The following is a 26568-nucleotide window of genomic DNA, read 5'->3' on the forward strand; positions in this document are numbered from 1 at the left end:
AGTTTTCCATTCATCACCCTCCTTCACTCGTAACAAATTGTATGCCCCCCGGAGATCAATTTTAGAGAACCACTTGGCCCCCACCAACTGGTTAAACAAGTCAGGAATTAACGGCAATGCGCAAAAGTGACATAATAAAACCAATGCGCTGTGATTCATTCCCAGAGGTTGGTCTCAAACGAAAATATAACAAACAAGCATTTTTAAAGGAAAAAAAATCTTGCTGTTTACCATAAAAAACATCAGGCAGTCCTACCTTGGGTTCCACAAGATGCGCTTCAGAACAGCTACTCACGTGTTGCTGGAGCTCGGCCACCTCCAGAGACAATCCCTGCAGGCGTTGAGCCAAATCCTGGACGGAAACCATACTGATCCCCAAATTTCTTTCCTTTTAGTTTTTTTGGGCTGAACTTACTGCTATGATCTGCAACTAAGGAAAGATAAAGGAAAACTGTCCCTACAGTAAAACTAAGCTGAATCCCTACGATGTAGTGGGCTGCCTGTTCCTAGCGAACAGACCCGCCTTAGTCCTCGGCTAGTCTGAACGAAGACCTATAGCATAAGGGGAGGGGTCCCTAAAAGAACTAAGGACTGGGACAAAAATGAGACACCTCCTAAACAGAGAAGTTGTTGCAGAACACAAAAAGACAAACAGAAAAAAAGTACTAGAGGTCCCAAAAGGACAAAACTAACTGACAGAGAAAGGCACAGAAGCACCTGGCTAGAGAAACAGTCAAACACTGAAGTCCAGCACAGCCAAAAGGGCAGAGCTGGAATATAAAGGCAGATGGTCACATGACCGCAAAACACAAGATGTAAAAAACAAACAGGAGGGTTCTAAAAGGAAGCCAACTGAGGTGGTGGAGAGGTGCCGCCCTTTTATTCTGTAGGTTTCCTGTCCTGGAAGGGCGGATCCCCTCTCTCATTGTGGTGCTGTCATGGGTAATAGGAAAAAAATGGCTGAGTCAAAAGTCCTGGCCCGATGGAAGGTCGAGAGCTCGGCTGGGCGTAGAAGGGCAGAAACTGCTACGGCAGTGGGACCGATTGGCAATAGCGGAAGGGGTACTGTATCACTGGATCTATGTAGAGGCAGAGCTGGGGTACCATTGGCAGGTGGTAATCCCATCCTCAGTTGCTCCAGATATTGCACGAGAGGCTCATGCATGGGGTGCACACTTTGGGCTGGAGAAGACTTATCAATAGTTACACAGGTTCAAGTACACACCAGGCTTTGAAGAAGTTGTGAGAGAGGTGTGTGCTAGTTGCCGGCCATGTGAATGGAATAAGTCACCAGAACAGAGCGCCCCTGTTCAGACGATCGTGATGTCTGCCCCGTTGGAGATATTAATGGTGGATTACCTAACAGTCGGGTACTCCAAAAGTGGCCATCATTCATGACCGATCATTTTACAAAGTTTGCTGTGGCTGTTCCCACCAAGGATCAGACAGCTAAGTCCGCAGCAGAGGCGATTTGTAAGCATTTCATTCTGGTTTATGGGTGTCCCCAAAGGGTGCATTCAGATCAAGGTTCTTTCTTTCAGGGTCAGCTCATGACGGAGTTGCTGCAGGTCTATGGGATTCAGCAATCGCGGATGATGCCTTATCACCCACAAGGAAATGGGGCTTGCAAGCGATTCAACCGAACACTGCTCCAGATGCTGAGAACGCTGGAACAGAGGCAAAAGGAGCGATGGACTGAGTTCATCCCAGAACTTATGTGGGCCTATAACAGAGTCCATAGCACCACAGGGTTCATGTGACTCGCCCCCTGGGCCGTGGGGCACTCGGAACCGGGCAATAGGGAGACGATGGGGGTAGTGGTGGCAACCCGGTCCCGTGGCTCTGGGTGGTCAGACCAGTGGTAGTCCTTAGATGTGTTAAGTGATGTCCGACTACGCCACCCGTGGATTGCGGTTATTAGGTACCGCCGCTACAAGGCAGTCCCCTGAGGTTGATGGTGTGTGCAGCTGAGATTGTATAACTCCCCACGGGAAGAGTGTAACCCCAAGGCAGTGCGGTGGATGGTGGGGATGATGGTGAAGAGAGTCCCAGTGCCGTTAGTGCTGGAGGAGCGAAAGAGTACACAGACAACGTACTACAGTCCAATGCCTTTTACTCACAGTTCAGATTCTCCGGGTCACTTCTGTACAGGTAGTGATCACCCAAGCCGTGCGGTGTCCACCAGGTGAGGGGCTCGGTCAACCCCCAGGCAGTTCAGGAGCATTGCCCAGGACCCCCTTCTATCCTTTCTCTGGCCTGCCTCACCAGTGACCCACTTTTGTCCAGCTGCCGCGAACTTGTGCGGGTAAACGTGGATCCCGTTCCCCGCTGTTCTATATGGTGCCTTCCTAGCAGGTTTGATGAGGTGTCGCACCAATAAATGATCACGACCTCCGGTCTTTGGCTGAGGGTTGTTTCTCCTCCACCAACTTGGGATCCGGTACCCTTAATCTGCCTGACCCTTCACCCGGTATTCTCGTGGGTTCTTAGGGTCCCTTCTGCCTTCTTGTTCCTGAGCCCTTCTGTTATTCTCTCTCTCTTCCCCTGCTGTTCCTTGCTGTTTCTGTTCCTTTCTGTTCTTGTTCCTTTCTGTTCCCGGCCTTTTCTCTAGGCCTGCCTCTGAGCAGAGCTCCTACAGAGCCTCTGCTCCCTGTCTTCTCTCACTGAACAGACCCGACTGACCCTGATCTAAGATGGTGCCCACCTTATATACCTTCCCCTAAAACATGAGCCCAGGTGACCAGCAACCAATGGGCTCCTACCTACGCTCAGGACCCAACCCCTATCTGCTCCTACATCACTGGGTATTCCTCCCCCCTCCCCACTCCAGCCAGGGACATGGTCTGTCGTGCCTGCATTTATGTCTAATGGGAGCACCGTTGAGCTGCCCCTCGGAAATGGGGTGTGTGTGCTGTATGCAGCTAACTGAGCCCTGGTCCATACTCCATCCTTACCCGGGAGTGGAATATCACACCTCTGGCAGAGGTGCAATACCCCTGTAGCGGCCGAACCCTCGGGGCGCTACACATGCCTTACGTGATGATGTTTGGTCGGCCTGGACGAGAAATCGAAGAACTGGGACTGACTGCACTGGATGAGTCGGAGTATCATACAGCCAGTGAGTGAGTCCAGTATCATCGCCAAAAGTTGCGAGAAATCCACCAAATAGTGTAAGAAAGCGTACAGGATCATCCCCACTGAGATCGGGGACTGCTGCAAGAGGATGAGTTCCTGGTGGGTGATAAGTCACATGTCCGGGAGGGAAATTAAGTGACAGGTGGGAGGATGCGCCTTACACAGTAGTGGAAAGGGTATTTCCAGGGGAAGTGTGTATACAGTGGTTCCTGAAGGGTGCATTGGAATCCGTTGCACCATGCACCGAAATTGGTTAAAGAGGTGTATGTCTGACACACCTACCTATCTCTCCCTCAGAATCGCCTGAGCCGTCTGCGGCGGTTTCACCGAGCAATGTTGAATGTGACTGTTGGGATGACTTTGGGGCCGATTCCCCGGACATGCAGAGTCCGACAGTGCAAATTCCTGATGTACCTGGGACAGCCCCTAATGTTACTAGTGTGAGTAGTGAGAAACCGTTTGTCGGGACGCCAAACTATAAATGCGGTGGAGTGTAGTATGTTAATGTTTTCTGTTATAAGATATGATGCCGCAATAATTTAGTCCGGCCAGTAGAGGTCACCATTGAACAAGAGAAGGAAACACTGAAAATAGGAAGTAGAAAACAGAGTCGTCGTGAGGTGACTTTGAGGAGGAGAGGTTCTGCCAGAAAGACACGGAGGATTGGGAGCCTAAAAGTGACCCAAATTGGACGGTGTAATACAGAGGGAGAGGCTCCGTCAGTAAACTTTACTGTGTGACCCGCCACAGACTGTTCAGTTAGTTAGGGAGAGCTAGATAGGATTCACAGCATCACAAGGAACATTACTATTACTGAGAATACAGATGGACTGATGGAGACTGTGTGAGCTCCAGTATATCGAGACTCTGGTAAACGTGGACACCATAGGAGAGCTCCGAGAAATAATACTGGGATTGATCTGAACCTGTTTCTGCTCCTGTAACAGAGACATTGGTGACCTAGGAAGCTGATCAAATCTAGTGGCTGGACGTCATAATAACAGGTCCAGTTGTTTTCTGTTTGAGGATATTCTGCTAAGGCGTCCGCCCTGAGTGCTCACAAAGAAGACAGTGAACTGTGTACATTTTATGTTGGTTCAAGTGATTGGTCGTGTAAATATACAGTACAGACCAAAAGTTTGGACACACCTTCTCATTTAAAGATTTTTCTGTATTTTCATGACTTTGAAAATTGTACATTCACACTGAAGGCATCAAAACTATGAATTAACACATGTGGAATTATATACTTAACAAAAAAGTGTGAAACAACTGAAAATATGTCTTATATTCTAGGTTCTTCACAGTAGCTTAACAAGATGGTTTTAATGCCTCTTGGAAAAGTGGTGGAGGTCACAGTAGCTTAACAAGACGGTTTTAATGCCTCTTGGAAAAGTGGTGGCGGTCACAGTAGCTTAACAAGACGGTTTTAATGCCCCTCGGAAGAGACGTGGAGGTCCCAGTAGCTTAACAAGACGGTTTTAATGCCCCTCAGAAGAGACGTGGAGATCCCAGTAGCTTAACAAGACGGTTTTAATGCCCCTCGGAAGATATGTGGAGGTCACAGTAGCTTAACAAGACGGTTTTAATGCCCCTCGGAAGAGACGTTGAGGTCCCAGTAGCTTAATAAGACGGTTTTAGCGCCCCTCGGAGGAGACGTGGAGGTCCCAGTAGCTTAACAAGACGGTTTTAATGCCCCTCGGAAGAGACGTGGAGGTCCCAGTAGCGTAACAAGACAGTTTTAATGCCCCTCGGAAGAGACGTGGAGGTCCCAGTAGCTTAACAAGACGGTTTTAATGCCCCTCGGAAGAGACGTGGAGGTTCCAGTAGCTTAACAAGATGGTTTTAATGCCCCTTGGAAAAGTGGTGGTCACAGTAGCTTAACAAGATGGTTTTAATGCCCCTCGAAAGAGACGTGGAGGTCCCAGTAGCTTAACAAGACGGTTTTAATGCCCCTTGGAAAAGTGGTGGAGGTCACAGTAGCTTAACAAGATGGTTTTAATGCCCCTCGGAAGAGACGCGAAGGTCCCAGTAGCTTAACAAGACGGTTTTAATGCCCCTTGGAAGAGACTTGGAGGTCGCAGTAGCTTAACAAGACGGTTTTAATTCCCCCTGGAAGAGACGTGGAGGTCCCAGTAGCTTAACAAGATGGTTTTAATGCCCCTTGGAAGAGACGTGGAGGTCCCAGTAGCTTAACAATACGGTTTTAATGCCCCTCAAAGAGACGTGGAGGTCCCAGTAGCTTAACAAGACTGTTTTAATGCCCCTTACAAGAGCCATACAGTATAGCATATTACAAACATTATTCCCATTATTGGGGAGTGGGTCTCCAATAGTCTTTGTCTATGCCTTCCAAGCAAAAGATGACAAAAATAAGGACGGAGTAACTTTCAATAATGGCAACATGGACCACGGTCACCCTGGTGGTATAGTGGTGGTGGAGGCTGAGGATAAGGAGAAGAACATAAAACAGCCGAAATGAGGAAGCATATACCCATGTGTGGGTGTGAATACACCTCCCCAAATAACACAGTGGATTTGACTTTATGTTACTCTACTGTGATTTGGTGGTGATGAGAAGTCTGGCCCAATCCAGCCCTTGTTCATTTTGATAAGGGTCAGCTTGTCAGCATTGTCAGTTGACAGGCGAGTGCGCTTATCAGTTATAATTCCCCCAGCAGCACTAAAAACACGCTCCGATAACATGCTAGCGGCAGGGCAGGCCAGGACCTCCAAGGCGTACAGAGCGAGTACATTCCAAGTGTCCAGCTTGGATACCCAATACTTAAAAGGCACACAGGAATCACGGAGGACGCTGGTACGGTCGGCAAGGTACTCCCTCACCATCTTTTGAAACTTTCCACTCCTTGGTTGAGTACCCCGCGCCTCAGGGTCTGTCCGAAGGGAGGGTCTGAGAAAACTGTCCCAGAACGTTGACAGTGTTCCCCTGCCTCTGCTGGATTGGAGTTGCGTCTATCTCGCATGTACGCCTTGGTTGGGCAACGAACTGTGACCTCTGCCGCTAGCGTGTTCAGATGGGAATTTTTTTAACAGTTCTGCAGCAAGGGCCTTCTGGTACTGCCCCATTTTTGTAGACCTCTCCACCTCAGGAATGAGAGAGTGAAAGTTCTCCTTGTAGCGAGGGTCTAAAAGTGTCACCAACCAGTAACGACTGTCACCCAACATTTTGACAACGTGAGGGTCACGGTTAAGGCAGAGCGTAACATAAAGTCAGCCATGCATGCCAGACTGGTAAAGGGCAAGACTTCCATGTCCTCACCAAGATGACGACTGACCATGCTCTCCTCCTCCTCCTTCTCCCCCCTGTCCTCAGGCCACCCACGCTGAACCGACGGTATGAGAGTTGTACAGGTACTACCGTCTACAGCGCATGATACAAGCTCCTGTTCTTCCTCCTCCTCCTCCTCTCCCTCATTGTCCCCCAATGCACATTGGGATGAGATGAGGCTGGGCTGTGTGTAATCGACCGCTACGGCTTCTTGATCCATCTCATCATACTCTGGCTGCAATGCCTCCTCTTTAATTCTCTGCAGAGAGCGTTGCAAAAGACAGACAAGTGGAATGCTGACTCTAATGTTGGCATCATCGCCACTCACCATCTTGGTGGACTCCTCAAAGTTTGTCAAGATGGTACATATGTCAGACATCCAGGTCCACTCCTGAGGTCTTATGTGTGGAGTCTGACCTGAATATCGACGGCCTTGTTGCAGCTGGTAGTCCACAACTGCTCTCTTCTGCTCACAAATCCTTTGCAACATGTGGAGGGTAGAGTTCCAACGTGTGAGGACATCACACACCAGTCGGTGTGACGGAAGCTGCAAACGCTGCTGCAACACAGCAAGGGTGGCGGAAGCTGTAGCCGACTTGCGAAAATGAGCTGACAGGTGGCGTACTTTGACGAGCAGATCTGGCAACTCGGGGTACGATTTAAGAAACCGCTGAACCACAAGGTTAAGCACATGAGCCAGGCATGGTACGTGTGTTATCTCACCTCGCCTCAGAGCCGCCACCAGGTTACGGCCATTGTCACACACGACCATGCCTGGATGTAGGTTCGGCGGTGTCAGGCACAGATCTGCCTGCTCTTTCACAGCTGTCCACAACTCACAAGCAGTGTGAGGTTTCTCACCTAAGCTTATGAGTTTCAGCACAGCCTGTTGCCGCTTGGCGGTGGCAGTACTGCAGTGCTTCCAGCTTGTAATTGATGTGGTGATATCTGAGATGGAGGCTGAACATGAGGAGGAGGAAGATGCGCAGGAGCTGTACACTGTGGGGGCAACTCTGACTGACATAAGGCCCGCAATCCTCGGTGTGGGGAGGATGTGTTCCATCCCAACGTCCAACTGGGTCCCGGCTTCCACTATGTTTACCCAGTGTGCCATCAGGGAGATGTACTGTCCCTGGCCACAAGCACTTGTCCACGTGTCCATTGTCAGGTGGACTCCCCCAGTAACTGCGTTGTTGAGGGCACGGCAGATGTTTTGGGACACGTGCTTGTGTAGTGCGGGGATGGCACACCGGGCAAAATAGTGTCGGCTGGGGACCGAGTACCGAGGGACGGCCACCGCCATAAGGTTGCGGAAGGATTCCGTCTCCACCAGCCTAAAAGGCAGCATTTCCAATGCAAGCAGTCCTGAAATGTGTGAATTTAGAACTGTGGCCTGTGGGGCGTTAGCTGCGAATTTCCGCTTTCGTTCAAAGGTCTGGGATATGGACAATTGAACGCAGCGGTGGGACGTAGACGTGGACGTTGATGCTGTTTCTTGAGAAACTGCCATAACAAGTGAAGACTGAGAGGAGGGGACATCTTTGCATGCAGTATGGACAGGGGATTGCCTTGCACACACAACAGGGGGTTCTATTGCACGCACAGCAGTGGAAGAAGCAGTGGTGACACCCGCTGACACTGTTCGTGGACCCTGGGGTTCGCCCCACAAAGTCGGGTGCTTTGCTGCCATGTGCCTGATCATGCCGGTGGTGGTCAGGCTGGTAGTTTTGTCACCCCTGCTGATGCTGGCATGGCAGGTGGTACAAATGGCCTTTTTGGGGTTATCAGCAGAGTCTTTAAAAAAATTCCAGACTTTGGAAGACCTACGGGTTGTACTGCCAACGTCTCTCATGTTGGTGTTACGGGGAACTGTTGCCTGCCTTCTGTGTGTGGCCACCACACTGCTTCTTCCTGCCTGTTGGGGTACTCTGCCTCCCTCACCCTGTGTGCTGCTGGCCTCGCTCTGCATGTCCTCCTGCCACGTTGGGTCAGTTACTAGATCATCCACCACCTCCTCCTCTTTCACTTGCGCACCACGATCCTCCTCCTCACTTCCTGGCAATTGTGTCTCGTCATCGTCCACCTCTTGTGACAAATTGCCAGTGTCGACTTCCTGTGGCCGTGGCTGTTCAAATATTTGGGCATCGCTACATGGGATCTCCTCTTCCACCACTTCAAGCGAACAGGCGAGGGGCACAAATATGGAAATGGACCAGTGAACAGCTCTTCAGAGTGTCCAAGTGTGGGATCAGTTGCTGTCTGACGACACTCGGCATGGTGGGAGGAAGGAGCATCAGGGTGAGGAGGAGTATGCGGTCGAGACTCACGGCTACTAAGAGTTGACCGTGTGGAAGACAGACCGGAGGTGGTGGTGCCCAGGTAACAGGAATTATCATCTGCTATCCAATTAATAACCTGTTCACACTGATCAGTTCGCAATACTGGTGGTGTTCTGTGCTTCCCTAGTAATTCGGTCAAGAAGTGGGAGCGAGAAGATGTGGTTGTTGGTTGTGGCACATTTTCACCTTGGCCACGGCCCCGTCCTCTGCACGCACCATCACCAGAATGTCAAGTTCCACCTCCCTTGCCACGCGCTTTGCCCATTGTAAAGGAAGTAAAATAGATTACACTCGCACTATCAATGGAAAAAGGGTAATAAAAAGTAGATTAGAACTGTGGAAGAGGAAAACCACAGTTCTATTTCTATGGCCTACACCCGACTCTTTAAACAATCTGAACAATCAGGGAGAAACTATTACTGTTTTTCTTTACGGAAAAAATACCAAAAGCTGGATAATAGAGATTTTTTACTGTGGGATGGCAAAACCACAGTTATAATTTACTGATGTATACCAGACTCTTTTAAACAGATATATTGGTGTCTGAACAATCAGGAGACACTATTACTGTTTTTCTTTACGGCAAAAAATGACAAAAGCAGGATAATACAGATATTTGACCCGTGGAACTGCAAAACCACAGTTCTATTTCTCTGGCCTACACCAGACTCTTTTAAACAGATATATTTGTGTCTGAACAATCAGGGAGACACTATTACAGTTTTTTTTTACGGCAAAAAATGCCAAAAGCAGGATAATAGAGATTTTTTACCGTGGAACAGCAAAACCACAGTTATAATTTACTGGTGTATACCAGACTTTTTTAAATATATATATTTGCGGCTGAACAGTGAGCGACACACTCAAACTGTTTTTTTTAGGTACAAATGGCCCAAAAGTGGATAATACAGAGGTTTGAACAGTGGAACTGCAAAACGACACTTCTGTTTCTCTGGCCTACACCAGACTATTTTAAACAGATATATTTGTGTCTGAACTGTCACAGACACACTTTTTTTTTTTTTTTTTTTTTTTTTTTTTGGGGGGGGGGAGGGGGGGGGCACACCAAAAGGTTAATATGATGGGTATTTGTACAGTGTGAAGGAGGGAAAAAAAAGAGCATTTAGATGAAGAAAAAGGATTTTTCCTGGCCCCCGAGACCTGGAGCTAAGTCCAGCAATTTCAGCAACAGGAGCACACGGGACTGTAATGCAGGGTTTGCTGGTATAACCACTGCGTCTCCTATACAGCCTGTCTGCCTGCCTGATATCTGGGATGGATATTAGTCCTGAGAAGGACTGTTTGTTTGATCTGGCAGCCTTTACAGACCCTACACTAACTATTTCGCAGTATATATATCTCTCCCTAAATCAGCAACGCTGTCCCTACACTGTCTGATCCCAGCCGTCTGTGTCCAAGATGTAGGCGCCCAGTTTTAAAAACTCGAGGTGACGCTGTGCGGCCAGCCAATCAATGTAATGCCGACAACCAACATGGCTGCGGCATTACAGTGACTGGCTGGCAATCCCTGCATGTTCATTGGCTCTGTAAAGAGTTCCAAGCGTGCAGGGCGGAGACTCGATCTCCCGCCCGAGTACCCCGGAAATGCTCGGTGCTCGCCGAACATTCCGAGTAGCGTGATGCTCGGGTGAGTACCGAGCAGTGTCGAGCATGTTCACTCAACACTATTAGTAGTGAATCACTCATTACAACTTCATGCGGCAGAGAGCTCCATAGTCTCACTGCTCTTACAGTAAAGAATCCTCATCTGTGATTATGATTAAACCTTCTTTCCTCCAGATGTAGAAGATGCCCCCTTGTCCCCGTCTCTGGCCTCAGAGTAAAAAGATCAGTAGAAAGGTCTTTGTACTGTCCCCTCATATATTTGTACATAGTAATAAGATGACCCCTAAGCCTTCGTTTTTCCAAACTAAATAACCCCAAGTGTAATAACCTGTCTTGGTATTGCAGACCCCCCCAGTCCTCTAATAACCTTGGTCACTCTTCTCTGCACCCGCTCTAGTTCAGCTATGTCTTTCTTATACACCGGAGACCAGAACTGTACACAGTATTCCAAGTGTGGTCGCACTAGTGACTTGTATAGAGGTAAAATTATCTTCTCCTCATGAGCATCTATGCCTCTTTTAATGCATCCCATTATTTTATTTGCCTTTGCAGCAGCTGCCTGACACTGGCCACCAAACGTGTGCTTTTCGTCCACCAATACACCCAGGTCTTTTTCAGTTACAGTTTTGCCCAGTGTTTTACAATTAAGCATATAATTATACATTTTATTTCCTCTGCCCAAGTGCATTACCTTACATTTATCCCCATTAAAGCTCATTTGCCATTTATCAGCCCAAGCTTCTAGTTTATATAGATCCTCCTGTAATATAAAATTGTCCTCCTCTGTATTGATTACCCTACAGAGTTTAGTGTCATCTGCAAATATTGAAATGCTACTCTGTATGCCCCCTACAAGGTCATTAATAAATTTGTTAAAAAGAAGCGGGCCCAATACTGACCCCTGTGGTACCCCACTGTTAACTGAGACCCAGTCTGAGTGTGTTCCATTAATAACCACCCTTTGTTTCCTATCACTGAGCCAGTTCTTAACCCACTTACATATATTTTCCCCTATCCCCATTGTTCTCATTTTATGTATCAACCTTTTGTGTGGAACCGTATCAAAAGCTTTTGAGAAGTCCATATACACAACATCCACTGCATTTCCTTGGTCCAGTCCAGAACTTGCCTCCTCATAAAAGCTGATCAGATTAGTCTGACAGGAACGGTCCCTCGTAAACCCATGTTGATATTGGGTCATGAGGTTATTCTTCTTCAGATACTCTAGTATACCATCTCTTAGGAAACCCTCCAGGATTTTACCCACAGTAGAGGTTAAGCTTACCGGCCTATAATTTCCAAGTTCGGTTTTTGTCCCCTTTTTGAATATTGACACCACATTTGCTATACGCCAGTCCTGTGGTACAGACCCTGTTATTATGGAAACTTTAAAGATTAAAAATAATGGTCTATCTATGACGTTACTTAATTCCTGCAGTACTCGCGGGTGTATCCCATCCGGGCCCGGGGATTTGTCAACTTTAGTGATTTTTAGACGCCAGCCATATTTCCTGCTGGGTTAAGCAAGTGACATTTAATGGAGAATTTTTGTTATCACTGATCATGTTTTCTGTCATACAATTTTCTTGTGTAAATACGGTTGAAAAAAAATCATTTAGCATATTGGCTTTTTCCTCATCCTCATCGACCATTTCACCCAGACTATTTTTAAGGGGGCCAACACTATCATTTTTTTAGTTTCTTACTAATTATATAGTTAAATAATATTTTGGGATTATTTTTACTTTCTCTGGCAATGAGTCTCTCTGTCTCAATCTTTGCTGCCTTGATTTGGTTTTACAGAATTTATTTAAATTTTCTATATTTATTTAATGCCTCATCACTACCTACTTGCTTTAGTTCTCTAAATGCTTTCTTTTTGTCTCTTATTGCGCCCCTTACAGCTCTATTTAGCCATAGTGGTTTCCTCCTATTTCTAGCATGTTTATTCCCATAGGGTATATATTGTGCACAAGTCCTATTCAGGATGCTAATAAATGTCTCCCATTTGCTTTGTGTAGTTTTATGTCTCAGGATATCGTCCCAGTTTATTGCACTAAGATCATCTCTCAACCGTTGGAAATTTGCCTTCCTGAAGTTTAGTGTCCTTGTAACCCCTCTACTACACATCTTATTAAAGGATACATGAAAACTGTTTATTTTGTGATCACTATTACCCAAGTGACCCCCAACTCGTATATTTGATATGCGGTCTGGCCTGTTGATTAATATTAGGTCTAGCAGTGCCCCCCTTCTTGTTGGGTCCTGAACCAGTTGTAAAAGGTAATTGTCTCTCATAGTTGTCAAAAACCTATTACCTTTGCTTGAACTACATGTTTATGTCCCCCAGTGTATTTCAGGGTAGTTGTAGTCCCCCATAATAATGACTTCTCCTTGAGTCGCTGTTTCATCTATTTGCTTTACGAGGATATTCTCCACTACTTCCATTATTTTTGGAGACTTATAACAAACCCCTATCAGTAATTTATTATTTTTTCCCCCTCCCCTTATCTCCACCCACAGGGACTCTACATTTTCATTAGATTCACATATATTCTCACGCAAGATGGGTTTTAAGGATGATTTTACATATAAACACGCATATTACCTTTGCTGGAACTACAGGTTTCTGTTCCTCAATGTATTTCAGGGTAGTTGGACGTTTTTACCCTATTACTATGGAAGTGAGGCGGGGGGGGGGCTGATTTAAGTAGACAAATTGTTGGGGTCTCCTGTGACTACAAAAGAAGTGGACAGCGGATGCTGTGACACCAACTACACCCTAAGACATTTATGGAGGAGTGTATTGTGCTTGTGTGATTTGGGTGGGCTTTATTCTGATTTAGACAGGTTCATATGACTTTATACAGACCGTAATGCCCGAACTGACCGCAGGTCTCCCGACCCAAACTTATACTGAATCTTCATAGGCAGAGCATAGGCTCTAAGAGTAAGTGAAAAGCCACATGGGTAGATGGTGAAGGACTGTGAAGTGCGGCTGTCTGCACGCGGCCTTACTGGGAGCCGATCATGATAATCGCAGATTCCACAGAGCCATGAGTGACAATTGCTGCTAGTTCTGCATGTAAACCTCTGCAGATTGCAGGAGTACACTGCTCTTGGGAGAGGACAAGACACAGAATAATCTGGATTATTGTACATTTTCTATAGGTTCTTAACTCACCGAACACGGTCCTCGCGGGCACAGACTCTCTGTTCAGCCAGAACGACACTTGGGACAAGATGACGGTCATTATACACGGGAGGTACGTTTGAATGACAAAGTAGCCAATCTTGCGCTTTAGGTGGAAGTGCGTGGTCATAACAATGTATTCACCTGAGAGGCAAACAAAAGAATAACTCAGTCCTACATATACAGTACAATATATAGGTTATGACAAAGCCAAATACGAGCGCATGAAACCTCAGCGTTATGCTGTTCCATTGTTATTTTCTGCAAAACTGACAAATGGGCTTTACCATTCCTCCAGCCAAAGGGCTGTATCCTATACAGTTTGGCACCGTCAGCACTGACAATGGCCGTGTGTAGGGATACAACTGGGAAGAGCAGCCAATCAGCTGCAACCCATCACTGGGCGCAGCGGTCTGGACGATGCAGGCCCACTGATTGGCTGGGGAAAGTAAGGTTGATTTTGTCATGTTTATATAGAGCAAGCCAAGGAAAGAAAAACAAATGTTTACCAAAGATGTCCGTATATACAGTATGTGAAAGCATGGCACTTCAATAAATAATCTAACAACCCATTTTACCAGGTATCATATTCTTACCCAAAAACAGAAGAGATCCATAATTAAGATAAAATATAATTAGTTTATGAATCAAAAATATAAAGAAAAAAAAAATTAAAAAATAAGTAGATAAGGTGATGCCTCAAAAAAGGGATGCACAATACGCCCGGCATAGAATATAAAGTGATCAAATAGGTACATATAGTGTCAAAATAAATGGGTAACATTTTTATTATAGACCCAATGTCAATTAAAAAAGTACTATAATTCCCCTCCAAGATGGCTGCCTGGAGCCTCGATCACCCTCCACAGCTGTGCCCAAGGTGTAAAAAATATACATGATGGTAGAATATTATTAAACCACAATGCCTATAGACCAACAGTCGTCGGCATACAGGAGTATAGACACAAAAATATAAAATGTAATATTTTATTGATCAAAAAAAATTAAAAAACATATAAAATAAACAGGAGAATGTGAACTCAGCCAAACAGGGAATCATGATGCAGACCTATCCCAAATAGTGAATTTTGAGCATGCAATAAATTTATGCTGTCAATCAAAAAAAAAGGATAAATAACTGGGATCACTAACAATGAATCTACATCCATATCACCATTTGGGAGTTAGTTGTAACACAAGGTGAATAAATAGCAATTACTGCAGTAGTGAAAAAAGTCCAACAATGGAGACAAAATAAAGTGCAAGTGTTTACAGCAGTAAAGATCACCAATAGAAACAACCCTGTATCAATAATGAGCAGAGAGTAGAGATTCCAGATTAGATGTGGAAAGGATATAAAGTGGGCATACTTACAGCTAGATAGGGAAAGCATCCATGGACCCTGTGGCTGCACCCCGACGCCGCCGTTTCGCCACGCTTCTTCAAAGGTTGGTACAATAACCTAATGCTGCAATGATCATCAGAGCACAGGGAATACCAGGCGTTGGGTCCCTTTACGCTGAAGTGCATTTTGCCTCGCTTCTTCTGAAGGCTTCTTAGATTAGTGGTGGTCCAGAGACGACCACCAATCGCGCAATTACCCCACTCTGAGGTGCACAGCTCAGGCGACATGACCACAAAGTTCCTGTCTGAGCACAAGTACAGAGAGGGGTATGGATTCAATAAACAGCATAAGCTTCATATGCTTTACATTGAATCCATACTTGGAGTTTGAGCGATCAGTGGTGGTCTCAGGACCTGGACCCCCACTGATTTGCTTCTAATTATAAGGGAACTCAAATATGAAAAAGCCTTAAAAAGGTTTAGTTATTCTTTAAATAAAAAGGGCAACCCCAGACTGGAGATAGGAATTCTTTATAGGGAATTGCTCAAACTGCGGGCAGCATGAATTGCAGCCTGGCTGCGGGATTGCAGACAAGTATATTATTCTCTGAAATGCTGAAGTGTTTCACAGAAAATATACTTTAAAGATCTGTCTGGGGACCATAGCTGGAGACCTTCCCAGCACTACAGCAAGTGATTGACAGATCTCTTCCTATTTAGACACAGGAGACAGCCCACCGACACCAGCGCAAATTTTAACTGGATGTGCGTCTTTGGACGCACATTCAGCTGAAGTGTATTGCTGCACACAGACCCGCCAGGTCTGGGCGCTGCAATAAATGCTGCCAGCCAATTAGAGGTCGGCAACTGACATTGGCGTGCACGTGACTGCGAGCGCATGGCAGTGACATCATGCCCTCCTGTCTCTTGCACGCTGAAGTCAGCTGCCGGCTTCAGAAGAGGACACCACGCAGCGGGTGAGCGGAAGAAGGCGAGTAGAATCAGAGGCAGAAAGAACAGGGGACATATGCCAGGATGGAGAACATACATACTAGGATGGGAGATATACATATACCAGGATAAGCCCAGGATGAGGGGTATATATACCAGGATGGAATGAATATATATATATATATATATATATACTACCATTCAAAAGTTTGGGGTCATGTAGAAATGTCATTATTTTTTAAAGAAAAGCACATTTTTTTCAATGAATCCGACATTAAATGAATCAGAAATACACTCTATACATTGTTAATGTGGTAAATGACTATTCTAGCTGCAAACGTCTTGTTTTTATTGCACTATCTACATAGGTGTATAGAGGCCCATTTCCAACAACCACCGCTCCAGTGTTTTAATGGTACATTGTGCTTGCTAACTGTGTAAGAAGGCTAATGGATGTTTAGAAAACCCTAGAAAACCCTTGCACAAGTATGTTAGCCCAGCTGAAAATGGTTTGGCTGATTTGAGAAGCTATAAAATTGACCTTCCTTTGAGCTAGTTGAGAATCTGGAGCATTTGTTTGTTCTATGAAATTCTCAAAATAGCCAGAAAAAGAGAACTTTCATGTGAAACTCGACAGTCTATTCTTGTTCTTAGAAATGAAGGCTATTCCATGCGAGAAATTGCCAAGAAACTTAAGATTTCCAACAACAGTGTGTACTACTCCCTTCAGAGGAGAGCACAAACAGGCTCTAACCAGAGTAGAAAGAGAAGTGGGAGGCCCCGCTGCGCAACTGAGCAACAAGACAAGTACATTAGAGTCTCTAGTTTGAAAAATTGATGCCTCACAGCTCCTCAACTGGCAGCTTCATTAAATAGTACACGCAAACCGCCAATGTCAACATCTACAGTGAAGAAGCGACTCCGGGATGCTGGCCTTCAGGGCAAAGTGGCAAAGAAAAAGCCATATCTGAGACTGGCTAATAAAAGGAAAAGATTAATATGGGCAAAAGAACACAGACATTGGACAGAGGAAGATTGGAAAAAAGTTTTCTGGACAGACGAATCAAAGTTTGAGGTGTTTGGATCACACAGAATAACATTTGTGAGACGCAGAACAACTGAAAAGATGCTGGTAGAGTGCCTGACGCCATCTGTCAAGCATGGTGGAGGTAATGTGATGGTCTAGGGTTGCTTTGGTGCTGGTAAAGTGGGAGATTTGTACAAGGTAAATGGGATTTTGAATAAGGAAGGCTATCACTACATTTTGCAACGCCATACCCTGTGGACAGCGCTTGATTGGAGACAATTTCATCCTACAACAGGACAATGACCCAAAGCACACCTCCAAATTATGCATGAACTATTTAGGGAAGAAGCAGGCACCTGGTATTCTGTCTGTAATGGAGTGGCCAGCGCAGTCACCAGATCTCAACCCCATTGAGCTGGTGTGGGAGCAGCTTGACCGTATGGTCCGCAAAAAGTGCCCATCAAGCCAATCCAACTTGTGGCGGGGCTTCAGGAAGTATGGGGTGAAATTTCTCAAGCTGACCTCAGCAAATTAACAGCTAGAACGCCAAAGGTCTGCAATGCTGTAATTGCTGCAAAGGAGCATTCTGTGACCAAAGCAAAGTCTGAAGGAGAAAATTATTCTTTCTAATAAAAATCATTATTTCTAACCTTGTCAATGTCTGGACGATATTTTCTAATCATTTTGCAACTCGTTAGATAAATAAAAGTATGGAAAACACAAAAATGTCTGGGTGACCCCAAATTTTTGAACGGTAGTGTATATATACATATGTATATATATATACACTGCTCAAGAAAATAAAGGGAACACTTAAACAACAGAATATAACTCCAAGTAAATCAAAACTTCTGTGAAACCAAACTGTCCACTTAGGAAGCAACACTGATTGACAATCAATTTCACATGCTGTTGTGCAAATGGAATAGACAATAGATGGAAATTATTGGCAATTATCAAGACACCCTCAATAAAGGAGAGGTTCTGCAGGTGGGGACCACAGGCCACATATCAGTACCAATGCTTTCTGGCTGATGTTTTGGTCACTTTTGAATGTTGGTTGTGCTTTCACACTCGTGGTAGCATGAGACGGACTCTACAACCCACAGAAGTTGCTCAGATAGTGCAGCTCATCCAGGATGGCACATCAATGCGAGCTGTGGCAAGAAGGTTTGCTGTGTCTGTCAGCGTAGTGTCCAGAGGCTGGAGGCGCTATCAGGAGACAGCCAGTACACCAGGAGACGTGGAGGGGACCGTAGGAGGACAACAACCCAACAGCAGGACCGCTACCTCCGCCTTTGTACAAGGAGGAACAGGAGGAGCACTGCCAGAGCCCTGCAAAATGACCTCCAGCAGGCCACAAATGTGCATGTGTCTGCACAAATGGTTACAGCCCAACACCGTGCAGGACGATTGCCATTTGCCACAGAACACCAGGATTGGCAAAGTCGCCACTGGCGCCCTGTGCTCTTCACAGATGAAAGCAGGTTCACACTGAGCACATGTGACAGACGTGACAGAGTCTGGAGACGCCGTGGAGAGCGATCTCCTGCCTGCAACATCCTTCAGCATGACCGGTTTGACAGTGGGTCAGTAATGGTGTGGGGTGGCATTTCTTTGGAGGGCCGCACAGCCCTCCATGTGCTCGCCAGAGTTAGCCTGACTGCCATTAGGTACCGAGATGAGATCCTCACACCCCTTGTGAGACTATATGCTGGTGCGGTTGGCCCTGGGTTCCTCCTAATGCAGGGCAATGCCAGACCTCATGTGGCTGGAGGGTGTCAGCAGTTCCTGCAATATGAAGGCATTGAAGCTATGGACTGGCCCGCCCGTTCCCCAGACCTGAATCCGATTGAGCACATCTGGGACATCATGTCTCGCTCCATCCACCAACGTCACGTTGCACCACAGACTGTCCAGGAGTTGGCAGATGCTTTAGTCCAGGTCTGGGAGGAGATCCAACAGGAGACCATCTGCAACCTCATAAGGAGCATACCCAGGCGTTGTAGGGAGGTCATACAGGCACGTGGACGCCACACACAATACTGAGCCTCATCAGGAGCATGCCCAGGTGTTGTATGGAGGTCATACAGGCACGTGGACGCCACACACAATACTGAGCCTCATCAGGAGCATGCCCAGGCATTGTAGGGAGGTCATACAGGCACGTGGAGGCCACACACAATACTCAGCCTCATCAGGAGCATGCCCAGGCGGTGTAGAGAGGTCATACAGGCACGTGGAGGCCACACACAATACTCAGCCTCATCAGGAGCATGCCCAGGCGGTGTAGAGAGGTCATACAGGCACGTGGAGGCCACACACAATACTGAGCCTCATTGTGACTTGTTTTAAGGACATTACATCAAAGTTGGATCAGCCTGTAATGTGTTTTTCCACTTTAATTTTGGGGGTGACTCCAAATCCAGGCCTCCATTGGTTAATAAATGTGATTTCCATTGATGATTTTTGTGTGATTTTGTTGTCAGCACATTCAGCTTTGTACAGAACAAAGTATTCAATGAGAATATTTCATTCATTCAGATCTAGGATGTGTTATTTCAGTGTTCCCTTTATTTTTTTGAGCAGTGTATATATATATGTATGGGGGACATTACTACATAACGGGGGAGGGGTGCAATTTGTATGTCCTTATAACATTTAGAACACTACAAGGGCCCATACATCTGACCAAGATGCGACGAGGGGACCTAATCCGAATCTTGCAGCGGGGCCCATCGGACTCTAGTTGTGCCACTGTCAGGAGGCACTTGTTAATCACCTGCAGCAGTGCTGTGAAGAGCTGGACTACTCTGGTATCTGGCTATGGACCCTGGTCGGCTCTTCCCAGCGCTGCTGATTGTGATTAACAGGTCTTCAAATTATGCTTTCTCTGAAACACCAGAGTGTTTCAGAAAATAATATACCTGTCTGAATACTGCAACCATGCTGCTGATCATGCTTCCTGCAGTTTGGGCAGCATGGATCGCTGACAGGTTCCCTTTAGGTTTTCCACTACAAACAATCCAGATGAGGACATTCTCCATGGAACTCCAGGTCTTTAATGAGGCAAAACCCACAATAAATACATGTGTCAGTACTTACCAGTGCTGGAACGAATGGTTTCAGTTCCGACTACTAAACCTAACAGGTCATATTGATTGAGTCTGGAGCCATCCGGAGCCACAGCGACTGATTTATCAGAACCATTGGTCCACGCATAAACCACTTCAGTGCTGGGATAAGCATCTGCAGAGGGAACAAAGCACCATCATGATCATTCTCACATAGAGCCCTCAATATCACTGCTGGATTTCACTTACTTTCTGTGAACTTTCCCATGACGTCCTATTGTGTGGGAATACGGACTGTGTGAAGTGTGCCTAAGAAAAGGGCTCGTAATTTTGTTCTTCTGTTGGACTTGATGTGCTGATGGACAACCGAGTTTGTTTTACCTTCTATAAATTGTCTCTCTGATTCTGAACCTTAATTTTGTGTACTATTTGCAGCTAACCAGCCACAATTTGCATGTATATATATTTTTTTACATTGTGAATAATTATTGATTTTAATCTTGATTTTCTTCTTTTTTGTAAGGAAAAATGCTAAAACAAAATCGAATAAAGCATTTTTTATGTTTTAACATCAGAGGCAAAATACAGTTAGGTCCAGAAATATTTGGCCAGTGCTCGAATCTTCATGATTTCAGCTCTGCAGGCTACTATTTTGGATGTAAAATGAAACAACTTAGATGCAATTGAAGTTTAGACTTTCAGGTTTAATCAAAGGGATTGAACAAAAATATCCAGTGAAACGTTTAGGAATTGCAGCCATTTTTCTTCAAAGCCTCCTCATTTCGGGGGCTCAGAAGTAATTGGACAAATAACTTTCCCATAAATAAAATGTTTATTTTTAGTCCTTTGTAGAGAATCCTTTGCAGCAATGACTGCCTAAAGTCTGGATGCCATCGACGTCACTATCGCTGATCTCCTCCAGTGTGAGGCTTTGCCGCCTTAAGAGTATGTGCCCACGATCCGGAGGCGCTGCGGTGCCGACCTTGCAGTGCAGCCGCACGGCTTCCGCCCTCATTATGCAAATTTTTTTTTTTCACATGCCTATTTTCCTCATTGATGTTAATCTATGGAGAGAGTCCACATGCGGACCCGCAAGAGAAACTAACATGCTACGAGTCTGAAAGACGCGCCGCATGTCAGTGTCTGCGGGTGATCCACAGGTGCACAGAGATGCATAGTGGACATGGGGCTTCTAGAAATCCATCCACTATGCTTTAACATCTGGCCGCTGCGGGTTTGAGGCTGCATAAACACGTAGCTTCAAACCCGCAGCAGCTCCTGATTATGGGCACGTAGCCTTACTGCAGTGACTTCAGTTGTCGCGGTGTGCCCGGCTCCCCTGCATGCTGTCCCTTTCTCCCTGCGTGCAGAGTCTCTGGTTTACTCACCGCCCCGGCCCTCGGCGCGGCCCTCGGCTTGCTCCTGCTCCTGCCTCCTTCCTCCCCACTATGTCTCATTGGTATGGATTGTGAGTGCGCACTCCCTGTTGTTAAAGGTGCAGTGTGTAAATGCTCCCAACAATAGCTGGAAGGCATTTAGTCAAATGCATGTTCACCTGCCAGTAAATAGCTGGGAGACACCTTGAATAAAAGGCACCCTCCCCAATTGGAAGATGCCTGAGCAACCCCTGTAGTTATGTAGGTGTTTAGTGTGAGCAACTGTATGTTGCCAGGTTGCCCGTCCATTTATTCCACATCTTGTTTCCCTTATCCTGAGTCCCTTCGTCTAGTCTAGGTTGCCTTTGTTCCTGTGACCACTTCGGAGGTGTCCGTATCCTGTAGCCACATCTGCTGCACCTGTCATCCTCCCTGGGGGCTGAGTACACAGGCCAGAACCCTGAATCTGAAACCACATCAGCAGTATCTGCACCCCGTGGCCGAATCGGCGGCACTTGCCCGTTACCCGAGACCAGTGATTTTGATCCCTGTCCCAAGTGGCCGTCCTGTCTGAACTTGTCCCAAGTGGTTGTCTCTCACCTTTAGGGTCAGCAGCTACTGCTGGAAGTGCCCTGGAGTGGCATCTGGCAGCAACCTGCCGCAGAAGCCTGACCTCACCACTAGAGGCCCCAGCGAACACCAAGTTAGCTGCTTAGTGACGCCTCTCCAGGGTAAGTCCAATCTGTAACCTAGGAGAGTAACACACTTTCTGTCTTATGTTTTGTCTTCAGTCTATGATATTCGGCTCAATGGGTTGAGATCTGGTGATGACTCGGCCTTTGCAGAATATTCCACTTTTTTGCTTTTGCAGGATGTTTTGGGTCATTGTCCTGTGTAGCACCGTCCAATCAACCTTGGTTGAATCTGAGCAGAATGTCTGGCCCTGTACACACAGGATTTATCAGGCTGCTTCTGTCTTCAGTCACATCATCAATAAACACTAGTGACCCGGTGCCACAGGAATCCATGCATGCCTGCATTTCTTCAGATGTTTTTGGCAATGTCTAATCTGGTCTTTCTATTTTTAAGGTTGATTAATGGTTTGCACCTTGTGGTGACCCTTCTGTATTTGCTTTCATGTTCTCTTCTCTTCCTGGAGAGTGTTCTTCACTTGGGTGGATGTTGTGAAGGGGTTATTTTTCATCTTGAAAAGGATTCTGCGATCATCCACCACTGTTGTCTGCTTTGGAAGTCCAGGCCTTTTTGAGTTCTCAAGCTCACCAGTGCACCTTTTTTTTTGCAGAATGTACCAAACTGTTCATTTGGCCGCTGCTAACATTTCTGCTATCTGATGGATTTCTTCTTTATTTATCCTAATGATGGTCTATTCCTCTTCCACTAAGAGCTTCTTTGACCACATGTTGTGGGTTCACAGCAACAGCTTCCAAATGCAAATGCCACACATGAAATCAACTTCAGACATTTTACCTGCTTAACTGATGATGGATTAACAAGGGAAAAGCCCATGAAGCCCATTAAAGAGCTTTTGAGATAATTGTCTGATTACTTTTGGTCCCTTTAAAAACAGGCGGCTACAGTTGTGCTCAAAAGTTTTCATACCCCGGCAGAATTTTTGCTTTCTTGGCCTTGTTTCAGAGAATATGATTGATAACAAAAAAACATTTTCTCCACTCATGGTTATTGGTTGGGTGAAGCCATTTATTGTCAAACTACTGTGTTTTCTCTTTTTAAATATTAATGACAGCCAAAAACATCCAAATGACCCTGATCAAAAGTTCACATAAACTGGTGATTTTGGCCTGATAACATGCACAGAATTTGACACAAATGGGTTTGAATGGCTACTAAAGGTAACATCCTCACCTGTGACCTGTTTGCTTGTAATCAGTGTGTGTGTGCATAAAAGCTGAGTGAGTTTCTGGGATCCAGACAGCCAAGCCTGCTGTCTAGATCGATGTACACTGCCGGGAGCGAGCGCGCTCCTCTCAGTGTATTTCCGGCCGCCGGGTGATCGGGTCCCTGGGGGACATTGGAAGGATGGCGGACAAGTGAGAATAAGGTGTTTTTATTTTAATGTAGATTTTTACTTTTTTTCTTAAACCCCGCACACAGACAACGGCTGAAGAGACTACTTCTCCCCTCAGCCGCGTCTGACCCCTCTGTTATTAGCAGGAGCGGCTGTCGGATGATGGGTGGAGTAGTCTTCCCTGGCCCGGGTAACATTCTTTGTGCATTTTTGCCGTGTTTTTGACTCATTGACTTGACTCAAGTCAAATAAGCAGCAAACATCTGCAGCAAATCCACAGATATATTTATACCTGCCTTTTTGCTGTGGATTTGACTGACTCAATTCAAGTCTATGGGTGAAAAACGCTGCAGAAATGCACAAAGAATTGACATGCTGCAGATTTAAACGCAATGACAATCCTGACAGGACAATTCCTGATCATGTGTACAGCACTTCAGGATGGTCGTTGCAATAGCTGGAACACGGATTACCTAACGTTTTTGGTGCATTTCCGTGTGGAATAAATGCGAAAATGCATCAAAAATGCACAGTGTGCACATAGCCTAATAGTACTAACATGGAAAATCATGTTATCAGGACATTTATAAAGGGAAACTGTCACCAGGTTTTTGCTATGTAAATTGAAAGCAGCAAGCTGTAGAGGCAAGGAACCTGATTCCAACGATGTGTCATTGGGCTGCTTCTTGTAGTTTTGATAAAATCACAGTTTTATCAGCAGGAGATTATCACTAGAGGACTAGTAAACCTGCTGCCATGTAGTCCTCCATACTCATGAGCTCTATGTAACCCTGCCCCACTAGTGATTGGCAGCTTTCTGCCTATGCACAGTTTACACAGAAAACAGCCAATCAGTGGTGGGAGGGGTTATACACAGCTCAACATTCAGAGAACTGCTGGATCTTCAGCAGAGAAAACTGTGATGTTATCAAAACTACAGCAAGCAGCCCAGTAAGTGACACATCCATGGAATCAGGGTCTCTGGCTCTACATCAGGCTGCTTTCAGATTGGATAGCAAAAGTAGCAGTTTGTTTTATCATTCTATCCTGATTTTTTTCCCCATATTTCGGGACGCCGCCCGCTACACAGATGGACTTATTTGTTTTCTCCTTAATACAGATGTCCTTGAAAAAGACCTTTGCATAGATCGAAACGTTGGATAATATCTGCAGCCAATAATCTGCATTCATCCTCTTTTGTACTGAGGTTACTTCTATATTAGTTATGTTTGGACCATGGTCCTTTCCTCGAGCACAAAACTATTCTAACAGTGCTGCTGGCCTTACCGTGTATGTATGTTATCTGTGAGCTTACATGGGACTGCAGATAACATCTGGTGTATTAGCTGTACTCAGAGTTATTGCTGTGTTATCTGTTGTGTTTTGTGTTTTTAGTGGTGGCGGCCAGGCATGTGTTGGGCGGAGGGAGAGCAATGGGCGCTGAAGTAACGCTTCCGCCAGTTACAACCTCTTGTATGTGGTTAAAAAATGGCAATCTGTGTTAGATCCAATTATTGGTGTTGAATGCAGGTTCTGTCTGTGTAGCACAGCCTGCATCAGACAGGCTCTAGAGTACGCCACATGTTGGAAGGGGTCAAAATTATTTTATATAGTAGCAAAAATCAGAAAATACTCACAGCTTCCAAATTTTAATGGACAAGCGTGAACATCCATGGGAAAATCTTCAAGGTGCATTGTGCATTCAGCGTGAATTGTCAGCCTGAAATGACAAGAAAAAGCTTTCTATTTAGGTTTTTATACATATTTTAGTCATTGTAGGGCTTGCATTCACTTGAGGTCCCATTAAGTGCTCCTGAATTATCTGGGGGATTGCTGAACCCCTGTTTTGTGAACGCAGTGCGACGTGGGAGGCTGTAAGCTGGACAGTGCAACCTGAGGAACTTAACTACTGTGAGTAAACTCCGAAGACTGCACCCCACTGTCTCTGTGATTATTGTCACCCCCTGCACTACAACACCCAGTACAACCTATTACATCAACACTGCCCTGGAGCTAGCTCTACCTGTGGAGAGCCACACCATCCCTGCTGCAGTAACATCAGCTCCAGAGGACTGCTCCGCAGCGGCGGCTCCCTTAGCCGCAATCCACAGGTGGCGTCACAAACTTTGTACATAAATCCCTTATAAAAAATAAATCCCCTTTTGAATGACCGCTTTGGGTCACGGACCGGGTCACCGCCACTGTGACATCTCCCCTAGCAACGACCGACCCGGCACCGAGTACCCCACGGCCCAGGGGCCGCGTCATGGGCACCAAAGAGCCCTTTCAGAATAGAGAGGAGGTCACCATTCATTGTCTATGGACTCCCGAAGAAAACAGAAAACAGCCCTCAACTATTTCCATCAGTGTCATAGCCAATGAGTGCAGTGATGTACATGACACCTCTGCAGCGCCCCGTTCTTGGGATCACTGATCCCAGCAGCCAGACACTCAGCCGACAGAAAGTTATAACCTCATGATCTACAAGTGCTTCTCACTAAATTAGAATATCATCAAAAAGTTAATTTATTTCAGTTCTTCAATACAAAACGTGAAACTCCTATATTATATAGAGTCATTACACACAGAGGGATCTATTATATAGAGTCATTACACACAGAGGGATCTATTATATAGAGTCATTACACACAGAGGGATCTATTATATAGAGTCATTACACACAGAGTGATCTATTATATAGAGTCATTACACACAGAGGGATCTATTTCAAGTGTTTATTTCTGTTAATGATGATTATGGCTTACAGCCAATGAAAACACAAAAGTCATTATCTCAGTAAATTAGAATACTTTATAACAACAGCTTGAAAAATGATTTTTAAAATCTGAAATGTCTGTTCAGTAACTGCCCTCAATACTTGGTCGGGCTCCTTTTGCATCAATTACTGCATCAATGCGGCAATGTGGCATGGAGGCGATCAGCCTGTGGCCCTGCTGAGGTGTTATGGAAGCCCAGGTGGCTTTGATGGCAGCCTTCAGCTCGTCTGCATTGTTGTGTCTGGGGTCTCTCATCTTCCTCTTGACAATACCCCATAGATTCTCTATAATAGATTCTCTATGGGGTTATGGTCAGGCGAGTTTGCTGCCAATCAAGTACAGTGATACTGTTGTGTGTAAACCAGGTATTGGTACTTTTGGCAGTGTGGA

General features: G+C 45.8%; 1 protein-coding gene across 1 annotated transcript in view; it reads right to left on the minus strand.

The window, feature by feature from the left end:
- Positions 1 to 26568, minus strand: part of GABRA3 (gamma-aminobutyric acid type A receptor subunit alpha3) — a 283567-nt gene that overhangs the window by 114663 nt on the left and 142336 nt on the right. Inside the window, exons 6-8 of the mRNA XM_073639648.1 lie at positions 25039 to 25121; positions 20010 to 20153; positions 13574 to 13726 (exon numbers count right to left, since the gene is read on the minus strand). Of these exons, the coding sequence (XP_073495749.1) occupies positions 13574 to 13726; positions 20010 to 20153; positions 25039 to 25121 (380 nt within the window). The remainder of the gene's footprint in view (positions 1 to 13573; positions 13727 to 20009; positions 20154 to 25038; positions 25122 to 26568) is intronic.

This window comes from Phyllobates terribilis, unplaced genomic scaffold, assembly GCF_046119375.1.
Source record: "Phyllobates terribilis strain yellow unplaced genomic scaffold, ASM4611937v1 Scaffold_7__3_contigs__length_470593459, whole genome shotgun sequence".
Classification (NCBI taxonomy): Eukaryota; Metazoa; Chordata; class Amphibia; order Anura; family Dendrobatidae; genus Phyllobates; species Phyllobates terribilis.